We start from the raw sequence: 18,007 nt of genomic DNA on the forward strand, positions 1-18,007 counted from the left end.
CTTTTTAGCTTTGTTAGGAGAGCCTGGGAACTAAGAATTTCACTGCCAATGATTGCTGGTGTAATTGTTGTGCAATGACAATTCATTCATTCATTCATTCATTCATTCATTCATTCATTTATTCATTCATTTATTCATTCATTCATTCATTCATTCATTCATTCATTCATTCATTCATTCATTCATTTTACCACAAGTCATCCCAAAAGACATACACCCAAAATAGCTTATAAGCAATAGACCTGAACACTATGGGAAAGAAATCCCACAAAGCTAGTTATTATTTCACTTATTATGGCTTCAATTGTGCACATTGTCATTGAAATGTTTTTTTATTTCTAATTTACTTCTAATTTAATTTTGATATGTATGAGCATTGTAATGAAATATCCTTCACTGATTCATTATGTATAACACAGTGTTATACTAAATAATTGTTGACAGTTTCCATACCTAATGTTGCTACTACTACTGCTGCTGCTGATGATGATGATGATGATGCCTCTGGTGCTGCTGCTGCTTGTGCTGGCTCACAGTCTCTATTTGATCTGTCCTACCCTCTATAAAATCGTGACATCAACTTAAGGCTGTAGATTAACACTTGTGAAAGAATAACAAAAGAAAAAATAAATATCTTAATGTAAACAAGTGGGCTGCAGCAAATACAAAATGTATCCAGGAGTAATAAAAAAGTGCTTCAATAGCAGCAGTACTGTGCCCCCCCCCCCCCCAAAAAAAACCTGATTGCAAATTTAAAAGCACCTTTGAATTTAATTTTTTTTAAGTTGATCACACACAAGAGATTCAATCATTTTTGACAAAATGCACAAATTTTATATATATATATATATATATATAAAAACTGCTGGATCACTTCCTTTTAAAAGAGGAACAACAAAAGCTGACTTCTATAGAAAGAATCCTCTTTCCTGAAGACCTTGGGTGGACACACAACTCCAAGAGCTGGTGTCACAACAACCTCACATAGTTGTAACTCCACCAGAACCAGTCTGACTAAGGGTCTGGGGGAGGACCAGATAAAGGTCATCTTACCCTCGTAGTGAACGTGTAACAGAGCATGTATATGAAGAGAATAAACCTTAAAGTGAATAAAGGCATGAAGAGTAAAAATGTACAATGTAAAAAAGTGTAATATAGTAACAATCAGTGAAAATACAATTTACAAATGAATATAGTAAAGTAATTATAGGTGTGATTATAATATTACATATAGAGCATAATAAATAAAATTTCTTCCACAAGAGGCTGTGCAACAAAATTAGCAGCCATTTTCAAAAAATAAGGCTTCATCAAGTCTGGTCCAGGAGGTTTTCTGTGATTGAAACATTTGAGGGCCACATGCACTTGCTGCACAGTAAAAGGTACAACATGAAAACATTTGAGGGTTTATACAGGGAGTCGTTGAAGCAGCTCCTGTAGAGCCAAACAAAGAAACACAAAATGCTTGTACAGTTATCTTTCTTTGGCTGTGCTAAATAACTATTACCAATGTCCATGTCTGATTCGGACACGTCTCCTACTGGCTCCTCCTTTGTCTGTAACTAATCTTTGCTACCCTCTACAAAATAATGAAATCAAAAAACAGAAAACAAATTAAGCTTATAATAATACAATGTTGTAATATAATACAATTTTTTTTTTAAATCAACATCTTCCGACATAATGAAAACATTACCTTTCCTGGCTATCTAGAGCTGTCATTCAGAAATGGGAAGAGTAGTACACAGGAGGTACATGAGATAAATACAACAACAGGCAATGAAAACTTTGAGTAATTAAAAATGAGTAAAAAATAACTAAAAATAAAATCGACATGAAAGAACAAAATAATATTTCCTAGAAAGCATTACTATTGAAGTATTTCCCATGTCATTTTTGCACAATGGTGGATCACGTAATCCAACTTACTTTTACCCCGGTCGTAAAAGAAAAACAGGATTAAATCACGCTGTGACATAATACGTGCATGTCTTGTCCTGCATAAGATTGCGACCAGGCAGACTGTCCCTCTCTGTGACAATGTTAATGATGCACCTGAACCCCATGATGAGGTACTGGCCCAACCTCTGTCATTCTGTCACAATGAGGGATGGCGGAGCGTGTAGTCTGCTTTGTATTCCTGCCCTCTATTGGGATCAGGATAATCCTGTTTTCTTGGATCAAAGTTATCCAGATTCTATTAAAAATTTTGAACAACCCAAACTGAGGGGTTTTACCCAGATCACAACTATGATTGGATTACGACATCCAAGTGGATTTTAGAATCCGGATTTCAGTTATGAACAACTCATTTTCAAGATTTGATCCTGTCTGATAACTAAAATCCGATATGATTACGTTTGAACAACCGGCCCATTGAGATTAAAATATCTTTTAACAGCAGAACAGTAAAAAATTAACTGCTTTGCTGTACTGGGACAAAACAGGGAGCTGAAGGCCACACAAACTTAAAAACAAACTACAGACCAGATAAAAGCCAGTTTTAGTAACGTTATTATGCCAGCTGATGATTGATAGCTGGCCTATTTGACAGAGCTGATTATCATAAAACAACATTTCACTGATTATCCCAGATACGATGAACCAGCCTAGAACTGATCAGATTAAGTGGCTGTACATATTGTATTGGATTATTTTAGATATTCATTATAAAAATTTAGGTCGATTCATTGAGCAAAATACCTAATTATTGTTGTCGTGTTTTTCTATTTTTAGTATAAGCTTGCCTTACGTTTGTTGAATCGAACTTAGACTTGGCTGCAAGGGATGAAAAATCCCTGATAACGATACTCATCTGTCAGAGCGAGAACATTGTCCAACATGGCAGGTACCGTATCAGAAGATATGCTGCAAGCCAAGAACAACTGCTTCATCGTACCCTGTCTGACTTTCTGCTCTCCATTCTTCATGCAGTCACATGAACAGTGCAGACATCAATGTGAAAGTACTGGCCATTTTAGGACAATAGAGACTCACATCAGATACTGACGAAAATGGGTGCCTTTCTCCCAGGGTTGCTTGGTTTTCTAGGCAACTCACTCTTAAGGCATCAACAGCAACACTCATATAAACAACAGTTCAGATTGTTCCTCGTAATTCTGATACTGGCCCCAAATGGCAGCAAATTGCTCATGCTTATGGGCTTCCGTGTCTGCGGGAGCTGTGAGACTGACTCTGAGCATCACCGAGTTAAAAAGTCTTTCATATTTTTGCCAAAATTGCAGTAGTGCGCAAATACACCAGGTGGGTGCCCACTTTTTCAGAAATCCCCTTCCTTTGTTCTACCTACAAAGTGCCGTTTTGTGGCATTCACCCCATTGGAGAGGGGGCGCCTGGCCCTTTCCTGTCCGCAAAGTGTCATTTTGTCCATTTACACTGCCTGTAAAGTTATCTTAGTCCAGAAGACTTACTTTCTCTCTAAAAAGTGTCATTTTGACCATCTGGGAAGTTACAGATTTGTTTCATGCCAGTCTTTCACCTCCAACCCGCTGCATCTTACAGGACCTCCTCCATCCATCCTGGTCTCCTGCTGGCTACCGGCCATCCTATCACTACAGTGGCCCCGGGCTCTCCGGCCAAAACCGCTCACCCACCCTTAAGCACCCTTCACTCTCTCCCGCAACTCCGCATGGCCCAGGCCTTCGTGCCACTGGTACTCCGGAAAGAAACTTTGAAAAATTTAAAGAGAGGGGAGAATTGCATAAGTACCGCTCTGTGCCCCTGGTACTCCGGGCACAGCTCAGCTGCTGGACAGACTTCACCCTCACCCTCAGCCCAGGGCAGACGGGTGAGATTTGGGTATCTGCGGCAGGAATTTTGAGTTTTGAGGCACTAAATAAGCTAAATTTCACATTGAACTTCATTATAACATCTTAGTCAAATCAAAGTTTCTCCCCAAATGCATTCAGACGTTTTTCTGTTAATGGTGAAAAACTTTAGAAGAAATGTGACAAATTTAACAAAATGGTTGAAACCATGCAGATGAAATGTTATTTGAAAAATATTTTTCTTTCTTTCTTTCTTTCTTTCTTTCTTTCTTTCTTTCTTTCTTTCTTTCTTTCTTTCTTATATTTTCCATTATCTAGTATTCCATATAATTTTATGAGCTGAACACCAGAAAACACAAACACTGATTTTCTTCCAACATGTCAGAACTCAGATGTTTATTAGAGTCCTCCTGAGTGGAAACAAGAACATTGATGAATGACTAAAACTTCACAGAAAGTTGGTGAATAGGACTTTGTTTGCGAAACAAGGTCCAGACCCACTTCTTTCATCTGACTTTACTTTGAAGGAACACTGTTGAACTTCCTGTTAACTGGGGCTGCTTTGACTGACGCCGCTTCCTGCAGGACATCACCTGACAGGTGATGTGTTGGTGCTGGAGCTATCAAAAAACCTCTGTAAGCACAGCTTTAAGTCTGATTATTAATCCCTATTAAAATGATGAATATTAGGTTTAGATACAACCTTTTTATTGTAAAGCTATGAAAAGTTATATAAGCCTTTTAAATCCTTTTTTCTTGAATATGAATATGTATTACACCTGACCATTTATATCCACAATGTGGGTGTGGGAAGGCGTTCCCTCACATGCACCTGCTTTAGAGTTGATTTTGATTTATAAACAGAAGCAGGTGTAGGACATGCGTACGCACACTTTGATAAATCTGAATGTACGCACAGTTTGATAAATGAGGCCCCTGGTCCCCTGTCTCTGGATACTACTAGTCTGACTTTGTCAAAGTATTCTGTCATTTTTTTAGGATTATTTATTTATTTATTTATTTATTATTATTATCATCATTATTATTATTATTATTACTACTTCTATTTGTTATATTTGCTTTTAAATTACATGTCATTTGAATAACTGTCAATCGATATTATTGGTTTTATTCAGGTCTAAATAAATAAAAATGAATAAATACCTCCTGCTGTCCCCGCTGGTCATGTCTCAGTCATCCTGCACTAACCATTCCCGACCGAACGGTGGCGCTTAAACACCATCAGCTTACATGAGTGTTAACCGGAAAGAGAAGAAGAAAGCGGAAGTGCAGCAGAAAACATGGCTGCGTCCTCTATTGGCAGCACAGACAGGACAAAACAGACCAAAGTCTGCCAAACTTTCCTGGATGACACTTTCCACGCGTTTTGTTTTGACCTGAGACAGAAACTGATCCGACCATGTGGACGACCGGAAGAAGAAGTGGAGCTTTTCTGAAAAGCCTCCATCATTTCCATCACTGCTGCTTGAAGACAGAGATGAGAAGGTGCGCTAATGGCTGCAAACAGTGGTGCTATAAACTTATGTCATCATCATCATCGGGACGACCGTGGAGGCTCCTATTCTTTGGTACCGATCAGTTCGCCGTGGAATCCCTGAAACTCCTCACGTCCAGCAGGTAGCGTTGAGGCCAAAGCAATGGTGTTGTTTAGCTTTCTTGTTTCATGGTTGTGGAAGATGTGCACATGGCGGGGCTCCTCTAGGTTTCAGGTAACTGGACTAATGATAACAATCAATTTTTAAAAATGAAATCCTTTACTTCTGAACCTGTGTGCAGAGCGGTGACGTGCGGTGAGGCACTGACTCCATTGAGTCTGATTTACAATTGTAAGAAGTCAATATCTAGTAAACTGGCAGCATTTTGACCACCGGAAGTGTTTCATGTCTCATCAGCATTCCTCACCCACACACCAACACGCACAAGAACATATTTGGCCTAGAAAGAACCTTTCTCTTACAGCAATTGGAGACCTGAATAGAGCAAATTTGCTCCTTTATGTGTTAGAAACATTTCATATTCAACAAAGTAAAGAGATGTGAACACAAATTCAGTTTTGACCCTCAGTTAAATTCTTTGTTGTTTTTAAAACTTGAAATTCTGGCGATTCAATCAATTTTATACAGGTTGCTCACAGGATAAGAAAAATGAGAAAATTTCACTTAAGGTCAAATTTATGTATTCAAATATTTGTTTTATTTATTTATTTATAGTCAAATATATTTTTTAAAAAGAAAACATTCTTTTGTGGACTTACCTTTTTGACTAGATAGAGGTGTTTCTGTGTTTTTGTTGAGTTTTATCCTTTTGGTATGCCCATCAAACATTCCAGGTCAAATGGGACAACGTTGTGTCTTCTCCATTCTGTGTTAGTAAGGGAGTTCGTCCAGGAGGAACCTTATCCCCTATTTTATTTAATGTTTATCTGGATGAATTATTTTATCAGTTAAATAGGACAAACACTGGATGTCTTGTAGGGAACACTGTTGTTAGTCATCCGTATGTAGATGACCAGGTCCATACAGTGCTGGTTTACAGCAAATGTGGAAGGTGTGTTCTTAGTATGGCATAGATTATGATATAGAATATAATGCTAAGAAAATACAAATAATGATAAGTTAGAAGTGAAATTCAACTTTTCCTATCTTCTATCTGTCGGACTGTCCTTTGCTTGTGTGTGAGGGAAATTAAGTACTGAGGGCATGTCTGCGACTGGAGGGACGACAGACTTCCATCAACAGGGCTGTAAAATTTATGCTCAGGCTAACATGGTTAGGACATTTTCTATGTGCTCTGATTCTGTGAAGTGCTCCCTGTTCAGAACCAGTCACACCGTTTTATTCTGGACAACCATGGTCAAACTACAGGAAAATGAGTATGCAGAGGCTCAAGATAACCTACAATGATGAAGTGAGGTTGCTCTTTGGTGTCCCTAGGTGGCATAGTGCCAGTCAGTTGTTTGTGGCCACAAGAGTGTCAACTATTGAGGCACTCCTAAGGCAGCTAATGTTTAGTTTTATGTGTTGATTGGATAAGTCAGAAAACCACATTATAAAAGCCCTAGCTAGCCTCTGAAAGCTGTTGTCGCTGTTCACTTCTAAACTGAGACGGCATTGGTGTAACAGTTTGTTTGCTTTTTAATGTATTTCACTTTTTCACTTTTTATTCTGTATGTTGTTTGTATGTTTTAGGTTTGGGTTTTATAGACCTGTGTTTACAGACACAGGCCTATGTGTGTGTGTGTGTGTATATATATATATATATATATATATATATATATATATATATATATATATATATATATATATATATATATATATATATATATATATATATATATAATGTACATATGTATATACATACATACAGACATGGACAAAATTGTTGGTACCCTTCGGTTAATGAAAGAAAAACTCACAATGGTCTCAGTAATAACTTAAATCTGACAAAAGTAATAATAAATAAAAATTCTATGAAATTTAACTAATGAAAGTCAGACATTGCTTTTCAACCATGTTTCAACAGAATTATTTAAAAAAATAAACTCATGAAACAGGCCTGGACAAAAATGATGGTACCTCTAGAAAAGTCTGAAAATAATGTGACCAAAGGGACGTGTTAATCCAAGGTGTGTCCACTAATTAGCATTACAGGTGTCTACAATCCTGTAATCAGTCAGTGGGTCTAAAGGAAAGAGTATACATATATATATATTTCCTGCTGTCAAAGGACTATTTCAGACATGAGAAGGACATGGCTAACAGGAGACGTTCATGTCTTCAGATACCTGAATAATGTTGACTGGTTCAGATCGTAAAGTTCGGTGAAGAAGGACTAACCCCCGTGTTTTTCTCCAGGAATTCCGGTGAAGGGATCGTGGAGACCCTTGAGGTTGTTACACTACCTCATGACGTCCCAGTGAAGAGATTTGCTGAGCAGAACAAGCTGACCCTCCACAGCTGGCCTCTGAACAGCATCTACGGACAGTTTGATGTCGGCGTGGTGGTGTCGTTTGGATGTTTACTCCACCAGAGACTCATCAGCAAGTTTCCATAGTCAGCATTCACTTTTTTTTTTCTGCTGAGGCTGCTTCTCTAGTTTAGTAACCTAAACTTCACGCCTCATGTCCTAAACATGTGTGGTATCCAGACTACGCCCTTTAGTGTTCAACATAAAGAAATGTGTTTTTTTACTAGATGGATAAGCTTCATGTGAGCAGATTTATGGAAGGACACTCAGTTATATTAACGACAGTGTTGGCTGAATACCACGTGTTTAATCACACGACTTTTACAGACTCATATTTCCTGTGAACGAAGTAGAGGTCAGAAAAAGCAGAATAAGTGATGATGTTCAGAAAGACGTCTGAGTATTTCCAGAGTTTAGATGTTCAGCTATAGAAACTTTAAAAAGTTCATCTATCTGATGTCATACACTTCCCTCCAGAAGTATAGGAACAGTGAGGACAGTTTCTGTGTTTTTGCTGCAGACTGCAAACATTCAGATGAATACGAGCCAAGAGACCAACGCTTCGGCTTTTATTTCAGGTGTGTCTGATACACTCCTCAGGAGGGAGAATTGTACTAACAAACAGACGTAGCACAGAAATAGATATAGAGCGGGGCGATACGACTTCAAATCAATATCAGTTAGCAATAATTTTAGTATCGTTTTATTTTTAGAAATCAAAGTTAATAGAACACAGTTTTACTATGTATGGTCATTTAATGAATAATTAAAAATAGATTTAAGAGAGAATTTAAATAACTGACATGAGGAAGTTTACGTCAGTTATTGGTTCTGAATGTCGGTTTCGATTAATTTTCGATTAATTCCCCAACCCCAACTTGATATTAAATATTATTAACTACGTGTTAATAATATTTCACCCAAACATTTGCAGAAATAAATAAACTGTCCTCACTATTCATAAGGAGCTTAGATCCTTCTACGTTATCCAGTAGGGCTGGGTTTAAAAAAATCTATTCATCTGAAATAAATCCAATTTCGATTTAGAAAACTTGCAGAGCACAGTGAGATCTTAGCATATCTACAAACACCTGGTTTCCTGTGTCGCCTCCTTCCAAAATCAGCTTCTCTTGCTGAGATGATGTCAGTTCAGATGTTTTCATTCAGCAGTGTGGATTACATTCACCTGTAAAGTCTTTTGTAGCGTATTACCACTCACATTAGCGAGTAATGTTAAGACCATGGCACTCATATTAGCTGCTAATGCTAACGGGCGCTGTAACGAAACAACAGGAAGTGATGTCACCACACACAAATGTACTTGGAAATAAATCCGACATGGTCATTTAAAGTCACTTCCTCTAGTACAGGTTTACACTTCGTCCTTTTATCAAACAGTAAACAGTCTTATGTCGTTTATCTTGTTTCCATGACGGCATGTCATAGCTGCTCTGTGTCCATGGCAGTGAGCACACACACAAACACGTGCGCGCACACACAGGTTTCCGTCAGATGACAGAGTGCACGCATCGGTAAACACGTCAGCCAGCTGAAAATCAGACAGAAATATGAGAGTTTTCTAGATTCTTTCAGGCAGGTGGAGATGGAAGCATGTTGCTCCAGTGAGGAGCAGATGGAGGATTTTTCCTGCTCCAGTGTTAGCCTCACGGTTGTCATGGCAACGCGCACAGCTGATCCAGCTGAATCTCACGTCACTGAAAGAAATTCGTATTATGGGCTTAAATGGATCCAGTATTCTTTGTAGGTTTTATTAACATGGACACGTTATCTGAGAGCTGAACTTTAAGAATGTTTAGAGCAACTCCGCTGAATGAAACGCTTCATCAGGACTTTTAAATGTTTCACTTGTTTCTGTCCTGAGGGTTTTTTTTCTTTTCCAACACGGTATTTCTGGCTCTGAATCTGGGGAAACACTGTGTTGTTCTGGTACTTCAGAAATGAATGTAGATGTGTCAGATCACATTATTACAGATTTTGATTGTCAAGAAGATGCACTCAGTGTTTTATTTGAAATGAAAACAGTTATCTGAAAATGTCTTTAATAGTCAAGAAAAATATGTAGTGTTACATTATTAGCTTTAGCTGAATCAATATCAAATGGGATCGGATTGAATTGAAATCAAATCGAAATAGGCTGTTGTGAATTTAATCGATTCAGGGAATTAGTGAGGATTCCCAGCCCTGTTATCCAGGAAAGTTCCTGATATCTGGGATATCCATCTGCTGCTCCAGACCAGAGTCCGGGCCAGTTCCTGATATCTTGAACCATCTTTTGTTCCAGACCAGCTTCTACACCAGGGAAGCTCAAGTCCGGTCCTCAAGATCTCCTGTCCTGCAGGACAGTAGAGAATGAGACGTGCTTCTATAAAGACCTGCAGCAGAGAAAACTCGTTCTAGTGTCACATCTTCAGAGGATTCTCAACCAGTTTATTTCTGTTTGTTTGTCTCTGGAAAAACAAAGTCTTCTGCATATTTAACATCCCTGGATCAAACCCATACTCCAGCCTGGATGTGAATTTGTGGAAAACTGCCGCCTGAATAAGTTTGGGTGAACAGTTAATTATTTCAGGACCTGACTGTTTACAGATGTGTTGAGGCAGAAAACAAGCAGAAAATAAAGCGTGTGTTTTTGTTTCAGTGGGATTTTGAATGTTCACCCCAGCCTGCTGCCACGGTGGCGAGGTCCAGCTCCCGTCTTCCACACCATCATCCACGGTGACACTATGACCGGAGTCAGCATCATGCAGATCCTCCCTCACAAGTAAGCACATGGAAACTCTCAGTGCTTCTTGGATAATCTGATAAAGTAAAACATGGGGACAGAACATAGACGTTTTATCATCTGAGCCAAAGCTGACGTGAGAATTCCTCCATGTTTCATCACGTTGAGATTTATTATCTTCATGGATGCAGTACGTTTGACGTGCCTGTAGAGGGCGGTCCCCCTCTACAGGCAAAAAAGAGGAAACGCACCATTAACCACTAGATCGCATTCCAGCTTGTTCTGAATCTGTTGTTTTTCTTCTTTTCCCCTGAATAATCAGTGTGGAGTGAAAAAGATCATAAAAGATGATATCAGGTTCTATAATAATCTGGATTTTATTGAACAAAACTACCAACAATGAAAACATGGCTATTAATCCAGAGTTCCAGATTATTCTGAAGAACAGTTTCCAAGCATCAAACATGTTGTAAAGAACTGAAAATGTTCCTGTTTCCAGATCCAGTTTTGTGTTACCACAGAGACCTTCTTTGATATCACTTTAACAACTCTTTCATCAATAAACCTGGAAGTTCATGGATAGTTTCTGCCTGGATCTTACTGAGGAGACCAGAATTTCCTCATAAAGTTTCTGTTTGGAGGTCTACTACAGAAAGTCCAACAAGCTCCTCGTACTCTTTCACGTGATGACAACCCAGATGCTTTATAAAGTCACTGGTGTTAAATTAGGCAGCGTTCATGTCGCCTCTGGGGACTTCAGCCCTGCATATGAGGCATGTCGCTGTTTTGCTAGTGGGATTTTCTAACGAGTAATGACGCCAAATTACTAACTAATGCTAAAAGTTAGCACAACAGTGACTCACATGCAGCTGCTTGTCCACCTACCAACTCAAAACATCAGTATCAGCCCAACTCCATAGAGAGAGAAAAAAACTTACTTTCAGCTTGGAAATGAGGTTTTCAGTCTCTTAAATAGCAGATTCTGATCAGTGGTGATACCTACAACATATATGTGGATTTAGTTGCCTTTAATGTGAATAACATTATGCTGTATTGAGTTTACATGTAAAGATTCAAATGGAGAACTTGATGAAATAAAGTATTCATTAAAACAGGTTACAGGAATCTTTCATGATGCAGGCTGGCAGATCATTTGTAGTTTCAGTCCCATATGAAGATTTTATTACTTTAGAATATAAGAAGAATAAAAAAGCTTTATTAGTTCCTCAGTGAGAAAGTTGCTTTGTTGCAACAGTAGAAGAAGAAGTAGAACACACACAGCTAATAAGTAATAATAGTAACATGTACAGTATTTGGTCTGTCAGGGTGAGCATGTACGGTATATGAACATGTAAAGACAGCTTACATGTGTTCATTGTACAGTCTGACAGCAGCAGGAGGAAAGACTTGCAGTATCTCTCCTTCGCACAGCGAGGATGGATCAGTCTGTCCCTGAAGCTAGACAGGGTGTCCTGCAGGGGGGGGTCATGGTCCAGCATGGAGGCCAGTTCTACCAGGACCCTTTTGTTATCTACCTCCTGCACTGAGTCCAGAGAACAGCCCAGGACAGAGCTGGACTTCCTCTTGACCTCTAGCTTCTTCCTCTCCCTCTCTGTGATGCTACTTCTCCAGCAGGACAGCTGATGTCACCATAGTCATAAGAGGTCCTCAGGAGTCCCCCTTCACTCCAAAAGACTGCAGTCTCCTCAGAAGATAGACCTGCTCTGACCCTTCCTGTACAGGGCGTCTGTGTTGTGAGTCCAGTCCAGTTTATTGTTTAGGTGAACACCCAGGTACTTATAAGAGTCCTCTCTCAATGCCTGTGACCCCTACGTCACGTTCGGGGACAAATAAATGCAAAATAAGTGTTTCCATTACACGTGTGCGATAAATTTCTATATCAACACGCCTGACAAACCACCTCATAAGAGCGTGTGTCCATGACATGTTTTTTAATATTAATCATGTGGAACAACCTCCTTCAGTAGTTTACCTTTAATGAAGCTCAGCTGGAAACTGAAGATCAAACCTGTCTGAGATCGTTATCAGTGATCTAAACTGACAGAGATAAACAGAAAAACTAAAACCCAAATGGCTTAAATCCTGCATGCAGGATCATCTGGAACACAGAGTAAATTAGCTGAAACTGTTTCCTGTGAGGTTTGGAAAAGTATGAACCAGACGGGATCTCCTGCATCGGTCAGAGCAGACAGCAGAGTCTCTGCATCCCATTTCAACCGGACAGAAAATCAACCTTTATAGATTAGAGCATGTGATGTAGCAACAGACATATAAACTTGTTAAACATTTTTGTTTTGTGTATTTGTATGTAGAAACATGTGAGATTGTTGTCATATTAATACAAAGACAAGAAAACAGCAGTTTAAACTGTGGAATCTGACAGAAACCCCACTAATTAAGCTCTTTCTGTCGCCCAGGTTTGACATCGGTCCAATTCTCAACGAGGAGCTCCATCCGGTACCAGAAGGCTGCACGGCTGATGAGCTTGGAGCAGCTCTGGCAGCTAAAGGAGCTCGTCTGGTGAGTCGGTGTGACACACAGAAGTCGGTTATCCTCCCAACAACAGAGCAGTAACAGCTCCCGTGTCTGATTTCAGCTGATCGATACGTTGAGGAAACTTCCTGAGAAAATGGCAAATAAAAGAGAGCAGGCGGTGACGGGGGAAACGTTTGGTATGTACGTCCTGAACACACACATAAAAGATAAATACATTTCCGACATGGATTTTAATTTTCTCCAACAGCTCCAAAAATCGGTCCAGGTATGAGCTGGATCGTGTGGGAGGAGCAGACCTGTGAGCAGATCGCTCGCCTATATCGTGCCATCGGATCCCGAGTAAGTAAAACAAAACAGATATCTGGCCTGGACTTCCGGCTTCAGTCCTGGTCTCACATTCATCCCCATCTGTTCACAGATACCTCTGAGGACTGTATGGAGGACCAAGACAATAAAACTTCTGGATTTTGTAGGAAAATGTCACATATCAGGTGAGTTAGTGAGAATAATAAAGTCTTTAATTCTTCTCATCAGGTCTTTATATAAAAGATCTGATCAGTTTCTGATCATTGATTACCACGTGTAGAAACGGTGTAATAATTACTGATCAAGTTAACGACGAGTTGGTCTGCATCCTGCGCCTGTAGACTATCAGTGGATTAAATCAGGAGGAAAACAAGCGTCAGCATCACTGTGAACGCCAGTGATTTTTATCTATCCCCAAATCAGTTGTTGAGGTGAAATGAAGCTGCAGGATCTTGGACTGTTCCCCTTTTAACAGCAGCTACATTTGTCCGAAGATCTTCTCCTCCGTCCTCTAGCCCTGAAACTGGTCTCCAGTCCAGCAGCCTGTTTCACAACAGTAGAATGAAGTCATCCAGTATCAGAGAAGATAGCAGGGGTTGACCAGCCTGGTCAGAGCATCCTGGTTTAACTGGTTTCAGAAACACCAGACCAGGCTGAGGAGGAGCGACTAAAGGCTCATTTATGCTTGACGCAGAAGATGGATATGCAGACGACACTTTTGTCTCCTACAATAAAATATGATTTAATTCTTTGTAAGCCGCCATTACGAGTAATTGCTCACTCGGGGCTAAGTAAAATTAAAAAATAAAACTAATCCACTGAGGTAAAATTATAATGACCATGCACTCAGTAGGGTTACTGACTCCTGGGCTCAATCCCAAACTTCCCCCTACACCATACCCCTCTGTCTGTGTGTTCTCATGGAGGCTCGGCCATATGAAGGGCTGTCCCAAACCACATAGGGTGGAGGGCGAGTGGCCTTCAAATATCGAGCCGGCAACGCTCCACACTCTCAACGACTTTTGCAGCTGGCGGAAGTGAAGGAAACAGCCTTCAAACATGAGTTCTGTTTGTATCCTGCATGTTTGTCACACTGAAAATCACAAAAGGTTTAGGAGGATCAAATGAAACTAACAATCTTAAAAGCTGACGTTTGATTTGATGTAAGCACAAGTTTGACTGGAAATGTCAAATGGCGACGGGGTTGAAAGACTTGTTCTTGTGGATTTGAATTTAAATCCTCTAATGTTTTTAAAAAGTGCAGAAAAGCCCTAAGGTTGACTCTGGTTCAAAGTTTCTTCTTTTGTTCTCCTTTTTTTTATCCTCTCACATAAAAGTTAAACAGTGTAAAAGTGCAAAGATATAACATTAGGGGATTCATGAATCAAAAACTAAACAAAAACAGAAAGCAGAACAGCATGTTGGTGCTTAAGATACAGTTTAGCAGGCATTTAAATCTAACATAAAAAACAACAAAATAAAATAAGTTATAATTTTGAAAAAGGGAAGACGGGAAGGTTGAAAGACTTGTGGAAACACTTAAAAGTATTTGAGGTATAATGTAGCTCCTGTCATTGTAATGGTTACTGAATTTATGATGTTTCAGGGACTGAGAAAAACGAGGCAGCTGGCGCAGCTCTGAAATTGATGGTCGTTTTACTTAAAAAAAAAAAAAAAAAGACATTAGGGCATCTTTTTGTTGCCATGGCGATGAGTGCTTTTCTTTTCCATTGGCGGGTATAGGGTTTCCCATTCCTGCCAATCTTATTTATACTCTCCCCCTCCAATTAAAGCGCCCTCCACAGCTGCGAGTGTGACGTCACTGGGAGGTTGTAGTGAGGTTGTAGTGTGTAGGGGGCAGATTGAGAATGAGCCGTGGATTCATTTTGTCTTTTTTCTTTAGCCTGGTTTGGCGTTTATGAAAACAAGCGAGCCGGGGTGCTTTGATGAGGCTTGGTCAAGCTCACCGGCTGTGTCCACCCTACTCCCTAACCCCTTGTTCACTACATAGTGCTGCACTTTATAGCACACTACATAGTCAGCCGTCACCATGGCAACCACAATGCACATCAAGTTGTCATTCCAAATCCAAACCAAAGTTGCGTGTAAATATTTTTATTTTTATTCCTTATGTTGTATTTTATTCTTTGTCGCATATCTTTTCAATAGAAAATATTTTTTCGCCTCCTTGCGCCACGTTGAGCTTGTGCCTGCAATGCATTGTGGTCTATATTGACCCGTCTAGTGACCATCGATGCGCACTACTTATCAAGATGCATTGTGGGTAATTTTGAGTGCACTACGTTTTTTTGACATTCGGACACAGCTACTTTCTTCTCTGACCCTGGATAATTATACTTTAGTAAAACAGGTGAGTCAGTCACAGATGAACCGACTCTGTCAGCCTGAGATGCTAATGTTAGCAGCAGATGCTACCGTCTGCATCAGATGTTAACGTCTGCATCAGCCTCTGTGCTAAGACAGACCTCCATTAAGAAGCTCCTTCTTGCAGAACCCTCAGAGAACATTGTTTCTGTGCATCTGTGTGGTGTTTTTATGTCAATGTCTCTCTTATGGGAGTTCTGGAAAACTGCAGGAATATGTAGCGGCTGGAAAGCTCAGTTGGAGCAGCATTTGTCCTCCATGTGGGAGACAAGAGTTCGATTCCCTCAGGGGACAAATATTAACACCTACCAGTTGGATCCTTAGGCAAGACCCTTAACGCTACTGCATAACTACTGTAAGTTGCTTTGGATAAAAGTGTCTGCTTAATGACTGGAATGTAATCATGTTAACCTGCAGCAAACTCCAGACGGCAGCAGTAGCAGATGAGGAGAATTACAGGAATATGAGAAGCTCAGATACTTGAGGCTAAAAGGTGAAGATAAGTCCTTATCTTTGACCCTGAGCTGTCATCTGTCATTAGATCAGAGGAAGAAGCCCCTCCCTGGCTCTGTGTCCTACCTGAAGGAGGCTGATGTCCTGGCTGTCTGCTGTAAGGTTTGTCCACCTCTTTTTAAAACAGAATTATTTTCCGTTTGAACTTTTACTTTAAATATATATATAATTAGAGTTGTTTTTTTAAAGGCCTGAAGGTGAGACTTCTATTTGTTGTTTTAGTTACTGTTTTGGCAGCTGAAATGTTCTTGTGTTTCAGGATGGCTGGGTGGGATTTAGAGCCATTCTCCTGAAAAAACGGCTTTCAGCAGCTGATTTCTATAATGGATACCTGCATCAGACATCCAAGAGGAACACACCTGATACGACCGATGAAGGACACTTTGTCAGTAGAAAACCGGGAACTACAGAGACTCCAAAGAGAAAGAGTTCAACATCTTGAGGACACGAGACAGATTAATGTTGAACTAAGACAAACAAGCCAGGGTTGGAAAAAAAATATCTGAAACTTCCCACAGAAATCCATTAAATCCATCATTACCAGATAAATGAATGACTCAATCCCTTTATTTGTCTCCAATACGGAAATTGTTGTGCAACAGTGAGAGCAACAGCAAATGACATATTCATTGTAAAATGAAGTAAGTATACTCAATCAGAAAAGGGTAAAAATGTAGGTAAATAGCCTCAGGATTTCAAAACAATTTTAAAATAAAGGATTTAAAATCAGGAAAAAACAGGTAACGGCTATCTTCTCCTGGAGTTTAGTAGGCCAATCGCAGAAGGTACAAACGAATGTTTAAAGAGGATGTGAGCAGGCTAGCAGGATGGATTTTGCTTTTTATCGTTTGATGTGAAGCTCCTGTAGGGTTTTCTGAGCAGTGCCAGTTATTTTAGAGCTGACATTAACCACTTTATTTAGTAGATTTTTGTTCTACCTTCAGTAATTGGAGCCAACAAATGGAGACTTGATAAAAGAACAATAAAACATGGTCATCTGGGTTGCGTCAACCTGGAATTTGAAGCGTTTCCTAAGACAAAAAGACGCTGCTGGCTTTTCTTGTATTACTCTGAAACATCAGCTTATTGTCTGTAGTGGTTCCTAAATGCTTACAGGACTCTACAATCTCTACATCCTGTCCGTCGATCACTGTTCTGTCAGGAGATTTCCTCAAGCGTCTAAACCAGGGGTGCCCAAAGTAGGGCCCGCAGGCCAAAGTAGGCCCGCCAGCCTGTTATGTCTGGCCCACCAATTAGATACCAAAACTATTTTGAGTATGTCACACTTAAAAGATTGCCTCACACCTCAATGACATACTCACCCTTTCTGTGAGCCAGGTGCAACCTAACACTGACAGGCTAGTAATGTCTAACGATCAGCTTCATTTGTCCCACTAGTGGTAGCAATTTGCTTGTTGAACATGAATTGTTTGTTGTTGATAAAATTTACACTATATTTGGTTACAATTTAGTGCCTGCAATTGTTGCTTGTTCTCCGTCTAACTGTCTTTATTTTGCCACATTGATGTTCATAGCATGTTATTTGCACTGATAGACAAGAGTGCATTTGGATGCATGAACAATAATTAAATGAACTATGATTTACATTTATTTGTCTTTCGCCCTTAAAGTCTGTGTGTTTGTCCCACGGCTCACTGGTACATTTTCACTTTGGCCCTTAGAGGCAAAAAGTTTGGGCACCCTTGGTATAAACTTTATACACGTCTTTTGCCTTCGCACATTTGAAAGCCATCATATACTGAAGTTC

The 18,007-nt window shown here is 39.7% G+C and overlaps 1 protein-coding gene across 2 annotated transcripts; it reads left to right on the top strand.

The window, feature by feature from the left end:
* Window positions 1-5,075: 5,075 nt before the first annotated feature.
* Window positions 5,076-17,241, top strand: mtfmt (mitochondrial methionyl-tRNA formyltransferase). 2 transcript variants are annotated; one of them, XM_041984758.1, is made up of 9 exons: window positions 5,076-5,426; window positions 7,664-7,861; window positions 10,435-10,557; window positions 12,957-13,059; window positions 13,136-13,211; window positions 13,283-13,374; window positions 13,454-13,526; window positions 16,268-16,341; window positions 16,499-17,241. In XM_041984758.1, exons 1-9 carry the CDS (start codon window positions 5,209-5,211, stop codon window positions 16,679-16,681), a joined length of 1,140 nt encoding a protein of 379 aa, XP_041840692.1. In that variant the 5' UTR covers window positions 5,076-5,208; the 3' UTR covers window positions 16,682-17,241. The 2 variants fall into 2 exon arrangements, with proteins under 2 accessions (XP_041840692.1, XP_041840702.1); XM_041984768.1 differs by having other exon boundaries at window positions 16,268-16,336; window positions 16,499-16,619.
* Window positions 17,242-18,007: the final 766 nt, after the last annotated feature.

This window comes from Melanotaenia boesemani, chromosome 1 (assembly GCF_017639745.1).
Source record: "Melanotaenia boesemani isolate fMelBoe1 chromosome 1, fMelBoe1.pri, whole genome shotgun sequence".
Classification (NCBI taxonomy): Eukaryota; Metazoa; Chordata; class Actinopteri; order Atheriniformes; family Melanotaeniidae; genus Melanotaenia; species Melanotaenia boesemani.